The 18,772-nt window shown below is 45.9% G+C and overlaps 1 protein-coding gene across 2 annotated transcripts in view; it reads left to right on the plus strand.

Annotated features, from left to right (window-relative positions):
• The first annotated feature begins 90 nt into the window (after nucleotides 1-90).
• BCAP31 (B cell receptor associated protein 31) overlaps nucleotides 91-18,772 on the plus strand; it is a 31,477-nt gene continuing 12,795 nt past the window's right edge. The window contains exons 1-4 of one of the 2 annotated variants that reach the window (XM_036016848.1): nucleotides 91-197; nucleotides 1,230-1,365; nucleotides 3,032-3,132; nucleotides 12,720-12,867. In XM_036016848.1, the coding sequence (XP_035872741.1) occupies nucleotides 1,274-1,365; nucleotides 3,032-3,132; nucleotides 12,720-12,867 (341 nt within the window). In that variant the 5' untranslated portion in view covers nucleotides 91-197; nucleotides 1,230-1,273. The remainder of the gene's footprint in view (nucleotides 198-1,229; nucleotides 1,366-3,031; nucleotides 3,133-12,719; nucleotides 12,868-18,772) is intronic. The other variant, XM_028523025.2, reaches the window with a different exon arrangement.

Genomic DNA, 18,772 nt, shown 5'->3' on the forward strand with positions numbered 1-18,772 from the left:
TCGGCGCTTTTGGCTTGGGGGGGGCGAGGCGGAAGGCAACCTTGGGCGGAGCCTACAGGGCCTCAATTCGGTTGGGGGAGGGGCAGTGCCCTGCTTGCGCTTCCGGTTTCCGTCTACGTGGGAAGGGGCGGGGCCAAGACCAGGGTAGGTGAGTTTGGCGGCAGCACAGGGGCGTCCTCGAGTCTGTAGGAAACTCGGTGAGCGGGGCTGCCGAGGTCCCTTCAGCCTTCAACGACGGGAAGTGGCGGGCAGTGTGAAGCGGCCCCAGGGTCAAGGGCCGAACGGGGAGTGCAGGGGCAGGGCTGGGTAGAGGGAAGTCTAGGCGGCGGTGGGTGGAGCTGGGCTCTGGGGGCGTGAGGGCCAGCTGCGGTGGGGAGGGGGGCGGTGGCCAAGCCCCTCCGGAGGAGCCTCCGGGGTGGGGTTTGGGAAAGGCGTGCCGGCTCTCAGCCAGGGCCACGCTTGGGGGCCGCCGGGGGTTCCATGCAGGGTTTCCCAAGCCTGGTGCGAGCTGTGGCCGACCAGGGCTGCTGTGAGGGAATATTCTGGCTTCTGCGGGGATAGCTTCTAGAAGTTTCTCTGGATGGAGCCCTGAGATTCTTAGTCGAGACTGTGTTTCCTCTTGGCCCTGACTCCCGCCCTGTAGGAGTCGCTCTTGTGGGCTTTTTTTAGGTACTCCGAGTCCTCCAGCCCTATCGGAGGCAGGCGCGGCAGTGGGAAATCCTGTTAGCCCCCGCTCTAGCCCCTCAGGGAGCTGCTGGTTTTCTCTCGGCCCCTTTGAAATGTGGGAGAGGGAAGGGCCTCCTGGTTTCCCTAGGACGGGGGTCGGGGGGTCGCCCTGGCTTTTGGAGAAAGTGTGTTACTGACATACTGCTGCCGCGGGTCTGGCTGGGAGCTGGGAGCTGGGAGCCTCTAGCTCCCCGTGGCTGGGGAGGGAGCGGCCTGGTGGATGTTGAGAATTTCCTCTTGTCTATATAATTCTCATTAAAACCGCATTCCCATTTAAAGAGAAACAAGGAGTCTCTTGGGCTCCAAGGGGAGAGTTCAGAAAGGTGTCTCTGTACGTGATACCGCACAAACTGGAGGGCAGCAAAGTAACTCCGCCCCGGCAGGTGGAAGTTGGTTAGGCCTTTGTGCGTTAAAGCTCAGGTTTCCGTGCTGAGTGAGCCCCATTTCCCAGGTTTGCATGGCTGTCCAGCTTTTATGACTCCTGTTCCTTTTGTGTCTTGTAGGAAACAAGCTCACACCTCCCTGTTGGAACCCTTCTAGCAACAGGATGAGTCTGCAGTGGACTGCGGTTGCCACCTTCCTCTATGCAGAGGTTTTTGTTGTGCTGCTTCTTTGCATTCCCTTCATTTCACCCAAAAGGTATGACCTATGGAGCAAGCAGACAAGCAAGTAAGAATGTGACTGTTGCCCATACCTGTAGCTTATGTGTGGACCCTGGAATTGGGGTCAGACAGAAATAGGTAGACTGCGTCTGGGGTGGGGGGTGGCAGGGGTTGTGTTTACTATTGCCAACCTCCTACACCGTTCCTATGCATCCTGCCTTCTGGCCTTATGAATGTACCAGAGGGGAGAAGGCCTAGCTCTGCTTATGGTTCTGGGAATGATGCCCTTCTGCCTTCCCTTGGGTCTTTGTGGTTTGGAGGATGACAATGTGGGATCCAGAAGACTTGCACCACAAGGTCACGTTGTTGCTGACTTGGTGACTTCTGTCCTACTAACTAGTCTCACTGGCATTGTGTAGTAACCTCATGAGCATTACTCAGCCTATTCAGGGTGAAGCCATATTCCCTTTCAGTGAATAGAAGACCTGTTAAAAGTTAGTTGGAAATTAATTTTTAATTGCACATAACATATGAACACATTCTGACTTAAATTAGAACATTACAAATAAGGCTGAGTCTCCACAGATATTTTTAAAAACTTTTAAATGAAAAATACCTGATGTGATGCAATAGAAAGTATATAGCTCTGGCCAGATAGCTTAATTGGTTAGAGTGTCCTGATACACCAAGGTTGTGGGTTCGATCCTTGGTCAGGGCACATGCATGCATAAATACGTGGGACAACAAATCGATGTTTCTCTCTCTCCCCCTTCCTCTCTCTAAAATCAATCAATAAAAGTAAAAGAAATTACACAGCACTGCTTAAGGAATATTCTTGTGAAAAGCCTGATCTGATTTTTCACACCTCATTCAGCTTGGAGGAAATACAGAGACAGAGGCCCCTTGGAGCTGGAATCTAGGAAGCTTTGTAGGATAAATAACCTAGTTTCTACATAAAGTAAATTGGGAAAGAAAACAAATGAGAGCAAGGGAAGGGCTCATAGAGTAAGAGATTTAAAATACTTCTCAACTAAATGCAGAATCGAAAACTTGTCTCTCTGGATTCAAACAAACCAGCTATTAAGAAATGCAACAGTTAGACTTTGGGATTCTGGGTCTAATAATGAGGGATTCTTATTGATTTTCTTCTTTTGCGTGTGTGGTGTTTTTGTTTTTCAAAAATTTCTTTAGCCTACTTACTGATTTTCATGAGGTTTGGTGATGGCATTGTGCTTACATTAACCATTTTCGAAAGCTCTTCTCTGAAAGAGCTACATACTAAATACTTGTGGAGGGAACTGAAGGGAGGTTGGGTCTGCTTCATAATAATCCAGGGTGGTGGGATTCTAGATGAACCAAGCTTGGTCATGTGGAAAAACAACTTAAATGTGTATGTGGAAAGCATTTTGAATACTACATAGAGGAATACAGTGAAAGGTGAGGTTCCCATTTCCTTTCCCAGAGACTACCACTGTTTAAAACTGGTTTTCTAGGGATTTCTATTTATAGACAAGTATCTCTTTTTAAAATAAACATCCTTGAGTGGATGTCATAAATTAAAAAAATGCAAGCAGTTGAGGCTGAGTCTGTTATAGGGTTTTCGACCATTGGAGAAGACTGCAAAACTGAGCTTCTGTTCTCAAGACTCCTATCCCAAGTGTGTTCTTTTTCTACAGCCCCTGTCTTTTTTGTTTTCTTCACAGATGGCAGAAGGTTTTCAAGTCCCGCCTGGTGGAGTTGGTAGTGACCTATAGTAACACCTTCTTTGTGGTCCTCATTGTCATCCTTGTGCTGCTGTTCATTGGTGAGTGAGCTGTGGCTGAGGGCAGCTACCTGACCTAGACCCTTTGCCATGGCCTTGGCAGTGAAGCCCTGTGCCATGTTCCACATGTACTGTATAGCTTTGGCTTCTCAGAGACAGACCACTTAAGTGCTCCTGTCTTTCTCTTGGGGAAGAGACTCCCTTCACCCATGAAGAGGGTACTGCTGATAGGTCCTTTGCTTTAACCAGCAGTTTTTGTGGACCCTGTGATGACCACCTCATGTGTCTGGGGCAGCTCCTTGGGGTTGTTCCAGAATTGAAACCAAGAGAAACTAACTGGCCCATGCTGACTTTGGTTTAAGTAGTGCTGTTCTCCAGTTACTTGGTAGCATCAGTCTCTCCAACCTGGAATAGGTCACGATTAGGGGACTGAGTGACCCAGTAGACAAGAATCCTAACTGGGAAGGGAGCTGCTGTGTTCTGTAGTACAGGGGTGACGAAGGGATCTGGCAGTATATCTAGGGAGCAGATCCCAGACCTTTCTGGATCTGGGTCAAACTTCAGGACTTTCCATGTTTTTCCAGCACTGAAGTTCTATAAACCCCGCATTGAGGTGAACACCAGCAGGGGCTTGAAAGATAAACTGGTCCTAGGGCATGCTCAGGGATAGGGCCCTGGGGCCGGTGGTGCTAAGATGGAAAGCAAACATTTTGCAGTGTGCTGGTGGCATGATTATTCAGAGACCAGAGGAATTAGTGAAACTCTCGTCTGGCTGTTAAATGTATGTTTTGCTCGGTTAGTGATCAGTACATCTCCCTGCTTGGACTCCCAAAGTATTGGCTTGGGTCTGCTACAGAAAGTGGTCCTGTCTCAAGATGTGATGTTTGCTTAAGCTCAGAGCACTTCTTTGTTTTTAGTCCCCAGTGGAAATGCAGGAGAGGCTGGAGGGCAGGGAGGCAGAGTTTAGGGGAACCTGCATGGCCCCACCCACTAGCTGCTGTTTTGGACATTTCTTCCTAATGTCTCAGGGCCTGACGGGATATGTTCAGGCAGGACTGCCTCTGAACAGGCCAGGTGTGTTCCTGGGCATGTACTGTAGGTGCCAGCTGCCTGCATACCTTGCTGTTGAAATATTTGGCGAGTCTCCGAGAGATAGCTCTTTCCAATCAGGGTTCTCTCCTGTAGGGAATATGCATATCATCCCCTGAGCATGAAAAGCCAGGCTTTCCATGTGCTTTTTTTTTTTTTTAGATTTTTTTTAGATTTTATTTATTTTATTAGAGAGGTAAGGGCGGGGGAGGGAGAGAGAGAGAGAAAGAAAGAGAAAGAAACATCAGTGTGTGGTTGCTGGGGGCCATCGCCTGCAACCTAGGCATGTGCCCTGACTGGGAATCGAACCTGCGATACCTGGTTCGCAGCCCGTGCTCAATCCACTGAGCTACACCAGCCAGGGCTCCATGTGCTTTTACATTTTTTAAAGTATATTGTATTGGTTATGCTATTATAGTTACCCCATTTTTTCTCCCCTTTATTCCCCTTCCCCCTGTAGCCCTCCTCACACCATCATTCCCCACCTTAGTTCATGTCCATGGGTCATACACACAGGTTCTTTGGCCTCTCCATTTCCTATACTATCCTTAATCTCCCCCTGTCTCTTGTGTGCCTACCATTTATGTTTCTTATTCCCTGTAACTTTTCCCCATTCTCCCCCTCCCCACTGATAACCCTCCATCTGATCTCCATTTCGGTGATTCTTTTCCTGTTCTAGTTGTTTGCTTTTGTTTTTTCCTGTTCAGTTGTTGATAGTTGTGAGTTGTCATTTTACTGTTCATGGTTTTTTTCTTAAGGTTTGTTTTATTTGTTTTAGAGAGAGGAAGGGAGGGAGAAAGAGGAGAGAAACATCAATGTGTGGTTGCCTCTCATGTGCCCCTTGTTGGGGATCTGGCCTGCAACCCAGGCATGTCCCCTGACTAGGAATCAAACCAGCGACCCTTTGGTTTGCAAGCTGGTGCTCAATCCACTGAGCCACACCAGCCAGGACAGTTCATAGTTTTGATCTTCATCTTTTTTCTTAGATAAGTCCCTTTAATGTTTCATGTAGTAAGGGCCTGGTGATGATGAACTCCTTTAACTTGATCTTATCTGGGAAGCACTTTATCTGCTCTTCCATTCTAAATGATAGCTTTGCTGGATAGAGTAATCTAGATTGTGGGTCCTTGCTTTTTATGACTTGGAATACTTTCCAGCCCCTTCTTGCCTGCAAGGTTTCTTTTGAGAATCAGCTGATAGTCTTATGAAAACTCCTTTGTTGGTAACTGTCTCCTTTTCTCTTGCTGCTTTTAAGATTCTCCTCATCTATTGTCTTGGATAATTATGATGTGCCTTGGTGTGTAAGTCCTTGGTTCCACCTTCTTTGGGACTCTCTGGGCTTCCTGGACTTCCTGGAAGTCTGTTTCCTTTGCAGATTGGGGAAGTTCTCCTTCATTATTTTTTCCAAATAAGTTTTCAATTTCTTGTTCTTCCTCTTTTTCTGGTCCCCCTATGATTTGGATATTGGAACATTTAAAGTTGTCCCAGAGGCTCCTAAGCCTTTCCTTGTGTTTTTTTTTTTTTTTAATTCTTGTTTCTTCATTCTGTTTTGATTAAATGTTTATTTGTTCCTTCTGTTTCAAATTGTTGATTTGACTCCCGGTTTTCTTCCCTTCACTGTTGGTTCCCTATATATTTTTCTTTATTTCACTTTGAATATCCTTCACTACTTCCTCTATTTTGTGGCCATACTCAACCATTTCTGTGAGTATCCTGATTACTAGTGTTTTGAACTCTGCATCTGATAGGTTGGCTATCTCTTCATCACTTAGTTGTACTTTTTCTGGAATTTTGATTTGTTCTATTATTTGGGGCATATCTTTTTGTCTTGGTGTGCTTGTTATGTAGTAAGGGGTGGAGTCTTAGGTATTCTCCAGGGTGGGGCTACTGATGTCACTGTGTTGTGATGCTGTATGTGGGGAGGGGTCAGAGAGGGAATAATGCCGCATACTCAGCTCTTGCCCTGCTTTCAGCACTTCCCCCACTTCCCACAAGCAAATTGGGCCCTTCTGGTGCTGATTCCTGAGTGGGTGGGTTTGTATGTGTTCTAGGGTCCTGTGGACCCCTCTAACACTCTCTCCTGTGAGGCTGGGAGTTTCTCCCATCCCACAACCCCCACAGGTTTCTACAGCCAGAGGTTTTGAGGCTTTAGTTTCCTGCACTAGAACCGTGGGTTGTACAGTCTGTCTTGCTCCTGAGTTGTTCCTACCAGCTTACCTGCATGTGAATGTGGGACCGCTGGGTCCTCCAGCTACAGCCTCGCCCTCCTGGTTCCCACCAGCCATGGCCTCGTCACTTGTCCTCACCACCCTGGCTGCCCATCTCTGCCCCTCCTACCAGTCTGGATGAATGTTTCTTCTTCAACTCCCTTGATGTTGGACTTCCATATAGTTCAGTTTTCTGGTGGTTTGGGTTGTTTTTTGTTTTTAAATTGGTTGTTATCCTTCTTTTGGTTGGGTGAGGAAGCAAAATGAATCTACCTACACCTCAATGTTGGCTGGAAGCTTGCTTTTTAAAGAAATATTTTATTTATTTACTTTTAGAGAGAGGGAAAGGGAAGGAGAAAGAGAGGGAGAGAAACATCAATGTGTGGTTGCCTCTTGCACCACTAACTGGGGACCTGACCCCCAACCCAGGTATGTGTCGTGACTGGGAATTGAATCAGCAACCTTTCAATTTGCAGGCTGGTGCTGAATCCACTGAGCCATACCAGCCAGGGCTGCTTTTGGTTTTGAATGTGGGATTGGAGTGAGAATTGGAGCAGGTGGGGACCTGCTGAGGGTCTTTCCTCAGGGCCTTATCTTATGCAAACTAGGCTCTAGGAGTTCTCCATTTCCTAACTGAGCTGAGTGGGCCAGGGAAGCCCTTTGAAGAGAACCCATTAGTTAGCAAAGTCACCTTTCTTTTTTGGAGTTGGGAAATTGCTTGAAAGTTCTAGAGAGACATCTGGCTAGGATGACAAGCTGCTTCCTACCCTAATGTTAAGATTGTAATTCAGAGAGCTCTACAGCGGCTTCTGCAAATATGTGTTAGCTACTAGCAAGTAGTAGTGAAAGGTAATAGGCATACCAGCTATAGCTGCAGTCCTGACTGGCCTCAAGTCTTCACTGAGAGGGCCCTAGGGCAGAGCTGGCTGGGGAGTGGGCTTGATGAGGGTCTAGGGTTAACTGCTCTGGGCTAGAGGCCTGAGATAGGGAGAGCAGTACTCTGTTGCATGACTTGGGCTAGTATGGCCTAACATCACCATCCTCAGTCTGATCTTTGCCATTGGCCAAGGTGGTCTTTAAGGTGGTGGGTTCCTAGATGCAGATGACAGTGTAGAGAAACATGTTTTTTTAATTACAAAAGTGACATTTCAAAAAATTCAGAAATAAAGCATAGAAAGTTGAAGTCCCCCATAATTTCATATCTCACCATGATGAATGCTCTTTTTTTTTAAGGTTTTATTTATTTTTAGAGAGAGAAGGGAGGGAGATAGAGATAGAGAGAGAGAGAGGGAGAGAGAGAGAAACATCAATGTGCGGTTGCTGGGGGTCACGGCCTGCAACCCAGGCATGTACCCTGACTGGGAATCGAACCTGCGACACTTTGGTTCGCAGCCCGAGCTCAATCCACTGAGCTACGCCAGCCAGGGCTATGAATGCTCTTTTAAAAAAGGTTTTATTTATTTATTTTTAGAGAGAAGGGAAGGAAGGGAGAAAGAGGAGGAGAGAAACATTGATGTGCAATAGATACATTGATTGCTTGCTTTTCATACACCCCCAACTGGGGACCTGACCTGCCACCCAGGCATGTGCCCTAACTAGGAATCGAACCAGCTACCTCTTGGTTCACAGGCCGGCACTCAGTTCCACTGAGCCACACCAGCCAGGGTCATGATTTTTTACAAAATTTTATTTTATTGATTATGCTATTACAGTTGTCCTCATTTTTCCTTCTTTGTGCCCATCTACCCAGCATCCCCCACTCCCTCAAGCAATCCCCACACCATTGTTCAAGTCCATGGGTCATGCGTATAAGTTCTTTGGCTACTCCACTTCCTATACTGTACTTTACATCCCCATGGCTATTCTGTAACTACCTATTTGTACTTTTTAATCCCCTCACCTCTTCACCCGTTCCCCCACACCCCTCTCCCACCTGGCCACCATCAAAATGTTCTCAGTATCCATGATTCTGTCTCTGTTCTTGTTTCTTTAGTTTGTTTTTTAGATTCTGTTGTTATAAGTATGTGTTTATTGCCATTTTATTCATAGTTTTGATCTTTCTTTTCTTAAGTAAGTCTCTTTAACATTTCATATAATAATGGTTTGGTGATGATGAACTCCTTCAGTTTTTTCCTGTCTGCGAAGCTCTTTTTACCTGCCCTTCAATTCTAAATGATAGCTTTGCTGGGTAGAGCAATCTTGGCTATAGGTCCCTGCTTTTCATGACTTTGATTGTTTCTTGACAATCCCTTCTAGCCTGCAATTTCTTTTGAGAAATCAGCTGACAGTCTGATGGGAACTCCTCTGTAGGTTACTAACTTCTTTTGTTTTGCTGAATTTTAAGATCTCTCTTTATCGTTAACCTTTGGTGTTTTACTTATGATGTGTCTTGGAGTGGGCCTCTTTGCATCCATCTTGTTTGGGACTCTGTGCTTCCTGGACTTGCGTGTCTATTTCCTTCACCAAACTAGGGGAGGTTTTTTTTTTTTTTTTCATTTTTTCAAATAGATTTCTAATTTCTTGCTCTTTCTCTTCTTCTTCTGGTACTCCTATGATGTGACTGGTGGATCTCTTGAAGTTGTCCCAGAGACTGCTTATAGTATCTTCATTTTTTTTGGATTCTTTTTTCTTTTTGTTCTGATTGCTTGTTTTTTCCTTCCATATGTTCCAAATCATTGATTTGATTCTCGGCTTCATCCACTCTACTGTGTTTCCCTGTAAATTGTTCTTTATTAGTGTATCCCTTGTTTCTGACTGGATCTTCTTTATGCTGTTGAGGTCCTCACTAAGTTCCTTGAGCATCCTTATAACTAGTGTTTTGAACTCTGCATCTGATGGATTGCTTATCTTCATTTCATTTAGCTCTTTTTCTGTAGTTTTGATCTGTTCTTTCATTTGGGCCATGTTTCTCTGTCTCCTCATTTTGGCAGCCTCCCTGTGTTTGTTTCTATGTATTAAGTAGAGCTGCTCTGGCTCCCTATCTTGGTAGCATGGCCTGATGCGGTAGGTGTCCTGTAGCGCACAGCCTCTTCTGTCACCCAGGCTAGGTACTCGAGGTGCACCCATTGTGTGGGCTGAGTACACCCTCCTCTTGTAGTGGAGCCTTGATTGCTGTTGGCAGGTCAGTGGGAGGGACTTACCCAGGCCAATCAGCTGCAAGGATTGTCTGTGACCACTGACCACCAAACTCTGCCCTCCGTGGAGGGTCAGCTGTGCAGGGGCAGGGTGGTGGTGCTCTGACATGGTCTGTAGCAGTCCAGTGGATGCTCTGGCCCTGAGATTTCCCAGGTGGTGCAGATCAAGGTCAGCCCCAACCTGTGTTTTGTTCTGGACCACCCTACCTGAGGTATAAAGCAATCTTAGGTGGTTGTCACTTGTGCTGGGCTTGGAGATTTCCAGGTGAAGTGAAACTGTGAGTCTAGGCTGGCTGCTGCCAGTGCCGGGACTCACTGAGGCCAGCTGTTGCTTGTTTGAGAGGATTTAGAAAGTTGTGCAGTATGAGCTAAGACCAGCCACTCATATGGAAAAGCAGCTTGGGTGGAGATATCCCTCCCAAATTTTTATCTACCACATGTGGGTGTGGGACCAGCCCATTCTACATCTCCAACCCTCCTACCAGTCTGGATGAATGTGGTTTCTTTAATTCTGTAGTTGTCAGACTTCTTATTCTACTAAATTTCTGGTGGTTCCAAGTGATGGTTCTATATTTTAGTTGTAATTTTGATGTGGTTGTTCAAAGAGGCAAGCCATGTGTGCCCTACACTGCCATCTTGACCGGAAGTCCCCCCAGCATTAATGCTTTATTGTACATCTCCGTAGGCATTTTCTATGCTGACGTCTTTATTAATATACTACACACTGTTTTGAATTGTACATTTTTCCACTTACTATATCTTACAACATCTTTTTATAGAAGTCTCTTTCTTTTTAAAGATTGTGTAATAGAAATGTCCTTTGGTATCTGTGGGATTGGTTCCAAGATCCCTGTGATTACCAGATTCTGTGGATGCTCAAGCTTCTTATGTAAAATGGTATAGTATTTGCATCTAACCTATGCACATCCTCCTGTATACTTTAAATCATCTGTAGATTATTTATAATACCTAATACATGCAATGCTATATAACTGTTACACTATATCGTTTAGAGAATAACGACCAAAAAAAGTCAGTACATGTTCAGTACAGACACAACCACCATAGGCCTTACTACACAATACACATCAGCAACAGTGTAACATTTTTTTCCAAATATTTTTGATCTGCATTGGTTGAATCCACAGATGTGGAACCCACACCTACGGAGGGCTGATGGTACAGGCAACCTCAGAGATACTGTGGTTTCAGTTCCAGACCACTGCAGTGAAGAGGATATCATACCGTAAAGCGAGTCACACACATTTTTTGTTTTCCCAGGGCATATAAAAGATATGTTTCTACTATACTGCAGCCTGTGTGTAATTATGTTTATAAAAATCATGTGTATACCTTAATTAGAAATACTTTACTGTTAAAAGATGCTAACCATTTGAGCCTTTGGTGAGTCATAATCTCTTTGCTGGTGGAGGGTCTTGCTTCAGTGTTGATGAAAACTCCGTATCTGTGAGGTGCAATCAAATACAGTATGCTTGTATTCTATCACAAGGTTATATTCTAATTTAATTCCTTCTTTAGAGGTATCCTAATATCATTGTAAAATTATGTAAGTGCTTCTGTAGGATAAATTCATAGATGTGAAATTGATAAACCCAAGGATATGAATGTTTTACTGTAAATTCTGTGTCTTAGTTTGGGCTGCTGTATTAAAAATACCTTTATTACTTGCTTAAAAAATACATTTATTTCTAATGGTTCTGGAGGCTGGAAATCCAGGACCAAGGTGCCAGCAGAACTGATGTGTCATGAGAGTTCTGTTCCTAGTTGGAAGATGACTGCCTTCTTGCTCTATCCTCACGTGGCAGAAGGGGGTGAGGGATTTCTTTGGGGACCCTTTCATAAGGGCACTAATCCCATTCATGAGGGTCTTGCGCTCATGACCTAATACCTCGCAAAGGTGCCCCCTCTTAGTGCCATGCCTTTGGGGGTAGGATTCCACAAAGGAAAGTGGGGAGACAGGAACTCGAAGTCTCCTGTGAAAATAGGTGAGTTGTCCATTTTATACACCTGCTGACAGTGTTGGAGAGTGCTTGCCTTACGATACAGATTTAACACAAGGCACCAGTGATGGAAGGCAGATTTTTATAATGTAAGATCACCTAAAACACCAAGCAGTCTCAAATCAGGAATTAAGAATCAAATACCCATACAGTGGTACCTTTCCCCTCTTATATGGGGGTCTGTTAAGGGCCCTCTTTAGGTAGGTCTTCATGTACTGACTTAAAAAGGTGTCTCAGGTTTGGGGAGAAAGCAGTAGGTATGGGATGTTTCCATTTCTACTGTACAAAGGTAGATATAAACATATTTATAGAGTACTGCATGTCTAACAGCTCTAAGGAGCGGAGGCTCTTCAGCATTCTGCAGTTATTTGCATGCCCCCTGGGAACCTAGAACTGTGCTGTGGCCTGGGATGTAGTAGAAAAGTTTTCTGCCCTTGTGGAGTTGGTAGTTTAATTTGGGGGAGACAGACAGTAAACATGTAACTAGGATAATTTCAGATACAGGTGTGTATTATCAAAGTAACATAGGTAATGTGACTGAAAGTGTCAGCTTTAGATAAGATGACCACATATTGTATACCCAACTGGAGGTGATTGTGTGATGGGAATCTTTCTTTTTCCCCATTTCTGGAATGTTTGCACTCTTGGTGAGCACGAACTCCTTTTTTAATCTGAATAAAATGGTTTAAATAAAACCTGTTAAAAAGTTTAGAAACAAAAACGCTTGAATCTTTACCAGGCATCCTCTGGTCCTTGTCTCCTAGACAGCTCCTGTCTCCTTAGCAGACATTTCCGTAACTAGGACCACCCTGGCTTATCTGGGGTGGCTGCTGGCCTGTCTGACTTGAGATAAACAGAACCAGACATTGCGGGGAACCGTGGGGAAAAGGGAGCTGCTCTGGGCTAGCCATGCCTTAGACTTGGCTAGCATCTTGAGACAGAGAGCAAAGCTTGTGGCCCTGGTAGAATGGGGCCAGGGAGGGAGCTGAGAGAAGCTGGAGGAGAGAGGGTCTGAGGGTAGTGCTCTGACAGGCATCCCCCGAGGTGCGTGTAGAAGGGGCGGTAAGGGGAGATGGTTTGAGGGAATCAAGGCCTCCGTGACTCACTGTCTCAGCTGGACAGCCCAGACTTGATCCAGAGGGAGTTAAACCCTGTGTCTCTTCTCTGTTCCACCACAGATGCCATACGTGAGATTAGGAAGTATGATGATGTGACAGAGAAAGTGAACCTCCAGAACAACCCCGGAGCCATGGAACATTTCCACATGAAGCTTTTCCGTGCCCAGAGGAATCTCTACATTGCTGGTTTTTCCCTGCTGCTGTCCTTGTGAGTAGGGAGGGGTAAGGGACTATGAGGGGACCCCTGAGCTAGCCTGTGACTGATTCCTCAGTTCATGGCCTTGAACCAGAGGCCTATCTGTGTTAGAGGAGCCACAGTTTCCCCAGAGGTCTCCAATTTTTCCTCCGACCTCCAGAGGCAGTGTAAAGAGTGAGAGAGGACTGACTGGAAGTTCAGAAGACTCAAGTTCTGGCCGTGCTGCAACTTGCCATGTGCTCTTTTAGGGCAAACACATTAACAGCTTGTTCTCTGTACATAGCATGACATAAGTGAGGTGTTTCCCTCCTCTGGGAGAGGCCCTTTGAAGCCCAGTTTAAAAGGGACCAATTAAACAGGCTTTTTGTGTATGGGGTCCTGCCCTGGGAAGAGTGGGCAGAAATGGCCTGAAGGGGCTGAGACCAACTGTGTCCTAGGGTCTTCCCAGATGTAACCCTTGTGGGAGCAGTGAGAGCATATTGTGTTGGACCGTGGTCTGAGTTTTGCTAGTGGTTTTTTTTTTTTTTTTTATTTTGGTAAGATTGAATGCCTTGAGTAGGGCCATGGGGTTGGCTAGTTGGGCAAGACTACACTGATTGATAGAAAGCATCCGTTTGAGCTTGGGGCTGGTTTACTGCCTCTTGCTTACAGGGGTTCTGATCGGGGACCTGGCTGTTTTCAAGAATGCTGACTGGCAGGGGGTAGACATAACACTCAGGCTAAGGGCTTCCAGAAGTATTGGGAAGCCGCTCACTGTGCAGATACTTAGAGGCAGGGTGAGTGTGTGGATCGTTGGGCTGGGATCTCCCAGCGCCCATCACCTGGACATTCTTTTTCACTAGGCATTAGAATGACTTACCTGGGTTTCAGTTTTTCAGAAATAAAGTCAGTTGCTCAGGTAAGCCTGCCCTCTCTGGGTCAAAGTTGGAAAGTGGCAAGGGTGGTGCTGGAAAGAGCAGACAGCTCTTCATGGTGAGCCATCTGATCACAAGAGTTGGAAAGTACCAAGGCTGGGAGGAGTCAGACACCCTAGGATTTCAGGGTTTCAGGAAAACTCTGAAAAGATGATGATCTTATAGGCGGAGACTGAAAGGGAGGCAGGTTTGGAAGACCAGGTCTCAAAAACAGGATTCCGAGTCCATCTACCTGGGAGCGGGGGAAATGGGACACGATGACGCCCCAAGTCTCAGGGACCACAGAGGTGCTCGGGGCTCCCCAGCCAGCTCACATCTCATCTGAAGGATAGGAAGGACAGGAAGAAAAGCAAGGGCTGCCATAGAAGAGCACACAGAGCTTAAGAATAGTATCAGGAAGACGGAAGTCTGTGGTGAGCTCTGGACCATGAAACATGGTGTAGGACATGGGGAGAAGACAGTCCCCTTGTTGTTGCTGTCTCAAGTAAGGAATGGTGGGCAGAAGGTCAAGGGTCAAGGAAGCATTTGGATAAGATGATTGAGCTCTCAGAAGGACAAAGTACACTGGAGTGGCCAGCTACTCAAAATGACTTAGATTACAGTTGGACTTGATGGCATTATGTCCAAAGGCTCTTGCGATTGTGTGGCAGGAGAGATTCTGGAAGACCACAGACAGGCAAGCATCCCAATTTCCAAAGGAGGGAGAAGGTAGATGAGACAGTAAATAGAATGGGAGGGTCTGATTATGATCTCAAGCCAAGTTCTAGAAAGAGTAGCTTGTGCACTTTAAAAGAAAGGAGGCACCGCTGGTGACTACTCTGAATTCCTAGAGAGCTAGTTCTCTCAGTCTGCGCCTGCCTTCTGTTGAGCTGGTGTATGTGGATTTTCAGCAGAAGGATTGCCAAGATCCAATTCAGTTCTTATGGACCAGGTGCTACAGTGTGGGCCCCATACTGGTATAACAGTGTCATTGTGTTGGGGCGGTCCTAACTCCCCTGAGTGGCTGTCTCAGGACTTGTGCTCTACCCCTGACCTGCTTAGTGTTCTCTGCTGAGACAGTTGTCATAGTGAGTGCATGCAGGGAGACAATGGAAATGAGGAGGAAGTGAATAGCAGATAGTTAGCTACCTTTCAGAATCCATGGCTGTCTGGGTGGGGTTGATTTGAATAGGACTTGAGGTTTGTAAAGGGAAACATCTGTAAAAGTGTGTGTAGGTTCATAAAGGGCCGGGGAGGTAGGGCCAAACAGGATATTAAAAGACTTGTGGTCATGGCTCATGGCAGCTGAGAGTTAGTGGCTGAGCTACTGCAAAAGCTGATGAGTCCTTAGTGCCCTTTAGTGAAGGCTGGGGCCACCAGGAGGGAGTCAGCCGGCGCTACCTGTAGGGTTGCCTGTGGGGCTCCACTTGAGAAATGCTGGCAAAAGTCCAGAAAGTGAGTTCTGAAGCAGTCACCATGGTGGCAGATAGAATGGTGCTTATTCCCCTATATACTGTGGCTTCGAAATCTCACTCTCCTGACTGTTGTGCTTTTGGAATCTCTTCCAGGGAAGATATTACCTGGACCAGGGGGCATCGCTAGGTGTACCAGACAAACGAGTGTGTGCTCAACTCAGTGCTTTGACCAATGAGTGGAGTCAGGTGCTGCCCCCACAATCAAGATACACAAGAGTTTGAAGTTTCCATTCTAACCTAAATGGGTGCCTCAAAAGAAAAGCAGTCCTGCCCTGGCTGGTGTAGCTCAGTGGATTGAGCATGGGCCTATGAACCAAAGGGTCACTGGTTCGATTCCTAGTCAGGGCACATGTCTGGGTTGCGGGCCAGGACCCCAGTGGAGGGCAAGTGTGAGGTAACCACACATTGATGTTTCTCTCCTTCTCTTTCTCCTTCCCTTCTGTCTCTAAAAATAAGTAAATAAAATAAAAAAGAAAAGCAGTCCCTACACTATTCCCAAAGGGATGCACAGAGGTTGGGAGAACAGAGTGAACTTTGGGCTCCCTGTTCCTATTTGCTCTTGTGATCCTGCTTTGTTCTCTGTTGTCTAGTAGCCATTCAAAAAAGGACATATATACTCCTCCCTAGTCCAGGGGTCAGATCTTATAAGGTGGCGGTGGCCCTTGAGGAATTTCTCTCTTTGCACATTAACCATGGAAATGTTTCTTGTCCGAACCTGATATCCATACAACCCATATGCCGCTTGCAGGAAACACTTGAAAAGCAAAACTGTCATCTTTGTTATGATGATTACAAAAGTTACACCTGATCATTGTAAAAAAAAAAAAAAAGCCACCCTCCCCTGCCCCAAACTTCAAATAATACAGAAATGTTGGGCAAGAGAGTGAGCTCCCTGTAGTCCCATCCCCAGAGACAGCAACAGGTAATAATTGAAATGTCATTATGTGTAAGTTTTCTCTTACAAGTGCTATAGATTTTTTCCCTCAGCTTTAATTTGCCTTTTTTATTCAAACTACATATCTTACTGATTTTTCCAAATGACTCATGCAAACCTCTCTTGTTCTTCACAGTTATGCAGTGTTCTGTCATGTGAAGGGAGTCTCGCATGTTTAACCAATTCCCTGCTCAACAGATGTGTGAGCTGGTTTGAAATTTTTATTTTTAAAAAAACCCCACTCTCCCATATTGGTGGTTTCCTACTCTAAGTGTGGCCCATGGCCCAGAAGCTTTGGTAGGACCCGGCGGCTTGTTAGAAGTGCAAACCCTCAGACCCATCCCTGGTCAGCTGACTCCACCACACACATTAGCACTTGGCTGGCACTGGCCTGGCACATCTCCCCCTGTGCACTACCCTATCGGCCATCGGCAGTCAGCGGTTGTGGCTGTGTTGCAGGGTTCCACTGCCTGGGGTAGACTTCATCTAGGCTTGGACACAGTCATGTACATTTGAAACCCTTGGCATACTCTCGCTTTCCTCACATACCTGGTTGGTTCTCTCAGAAACCATGGTGCACTCACCCTGCAGTTTTTGAAGCTCTTTCTCTTTGAAGAATGCTCTCCTCTGTCATTACACACTACCCTGTATGGCAGGCTAATCTCTCTTAAGTGCCCCTGTGAACTTTTGTACTTCTTTTTTTTTTTTCAAATGAACCACTAACTTTCATTAGCTGCCTATAAGCCTGTGTGAAAGAATGAGAAAGAGGTCTCTCTCTTTCTCTTTGGCAGGTCAAGTTTGGTTGTATTATGAGAATTGTTTTGTGCGGTCCCACGCAATGGTCTTAGCTCAACAAAAAAATTGACCATTACTCTACATGAAACAATGCTGGGTTGTTGCCACAGAAAGAAGATAGAGTAGTTGCGGGGAGACCAGCATGTGAATAGCCTTACCACACCGTATTGGAGTACCTGGTGTCATGGGGTACAGATCAACAGCGCACACCCACACACTCTGGATGTTTGCACTTAGGAGGGCAGGCAGGGTGGGAAGAAGGATGTGGAATCAGAAGTCAGGAGACTGGAGATGCCAGGCCAGTGCTGTCACTTCAGCAGCTATGTATCTTTGGATAAGCATCCCCTCTCTCTCCCACTAAGTGCTCTCATCTGTTCAAAGAAGGGCTTATCTGCAAGACTGGATGCCTGCATGGCCTTGCCCATGTGTGTGTAAGCTGTTTGTGTGGTTCCTTTGGTGGCTCTGCTCGAAGCCTGGACTTTAATAACACTTCATAATTCTGTGGGCCTTTATAATTGGAAAAAGGGCAGTCCAAAAGAGATGGAGTGGCCTGAGTTAGCCAGGTCCTAAGTGGCCAAGCCCAAGCTCATGTTTAGTTCCGAGCCCCTGTTCGAATCCCAGCCTGTGATCTCTTAGCACTAGGTCGTTGGTTTTCAGCCTGCCTCTGGCCGGAGGCCAGATAGTGGGCTGCTTTTTCCCAGAGTAGTTGTTGTCTGACTTTTGGTAGGAAGGTGCCTGCACAATCTGTAAGCTTAAAATCTCCCTGCCTGTATGTCCTATTAGTCTTAGTTTTAAGAGTCTGATGACTATAATCTTTTAGTCTTTTTTTACATCTGAAGATTAAGTCATTTGGCAGCACACCCTTTGGAGGAAGATGAGGTTTTTAAAAATTTTTTATTTTATTTTTAGACAAAGGGGAAGGGAGGGAGAAAGAGAGGGAGAGAAACATCAATGTGTGGTTGCCTGTAGCACACCCGCTACTGGGGACCTGGCCTGCAACCCAGGCATGTGCCCTGACTGGGAATGGAACCAGTGACCCTTTGGTTTACAGGCCAGTGCTCAATCCACTGAGCCACACCATCCAGGGCTGGAAGATAAGGTTTTAAATAAATAAGAAAAGAAGTTATCTGAAATGCTACCGTTACCACTGCTGACTTACATACTTTTGCTATATATCTTTCCAGACTTTTCTATGCCTAAGAGCAGGTAACATTTGTTAAGCATTTTATGTGCTAGGTACGTGTTAGTCTTTACAGTAGCTCTGTGAAGAAAAAACTGAGGTTCAGAGTCATTCAGGAGCTTCTCTTGAGTTCCCAGAGGTAGTTATTGGCAGAGCTGAGAACTCAGATTTCAGGTGACTGTTGCACCAGGCTACTTTCCCTACAGATTACACAGGTTTCTTGGAAACTTGGGTTAAGCCCTGGCCGGGTCGCTCAGTTGGTTGGAGCATTATCCTGTTCTCCAAAAAGTTGCAGGTCCTATCCCTGCTTGGGGTGCATATGGGAAGCAACCGATCAATGTTTCTCTCTCTCTCTTTCCCATTCTGTCTTTCTCTCTCTCTCCAGTTCTCTATCCCCGAAATCAATAAACATATCCTCTGGTAAGGATTTAAAAAAAACTGGGTCAAGCTGTAACTGTCATGTGGGAACTTGCGTTTTCCACTGAGTTTATCATGAACATTGTTCTGGAACAACCCATCTGTCTTTCCAGCATTCTTACAGTCTAACTAATTCCCCACTAGCCAACACCAAGCCCGCCTTCCCTGGTTTTTCTGATACCAGAAGCAGTGGGAAACCCCTCTCAATTGTCATTTTGTGTGT

The sequence above is a fragment of the Phyllostomus discolor genome, chromosome X (genome assembly GCF_004126475.2).
Source record: "Phyllostomus discolor isolate MPI-MPIP mPhyDis1 chromosome X, mPhyDis1.pri.v3, whole genome shotgun sequence".
NCBI classification, from domain to species: domain Eukaryota; kingdom Metazoa; phylum Chordata; class Mammalia; order Chiroptera; family Phyllostomidae; genus Phyllostomus; species Phyllostomus discolor.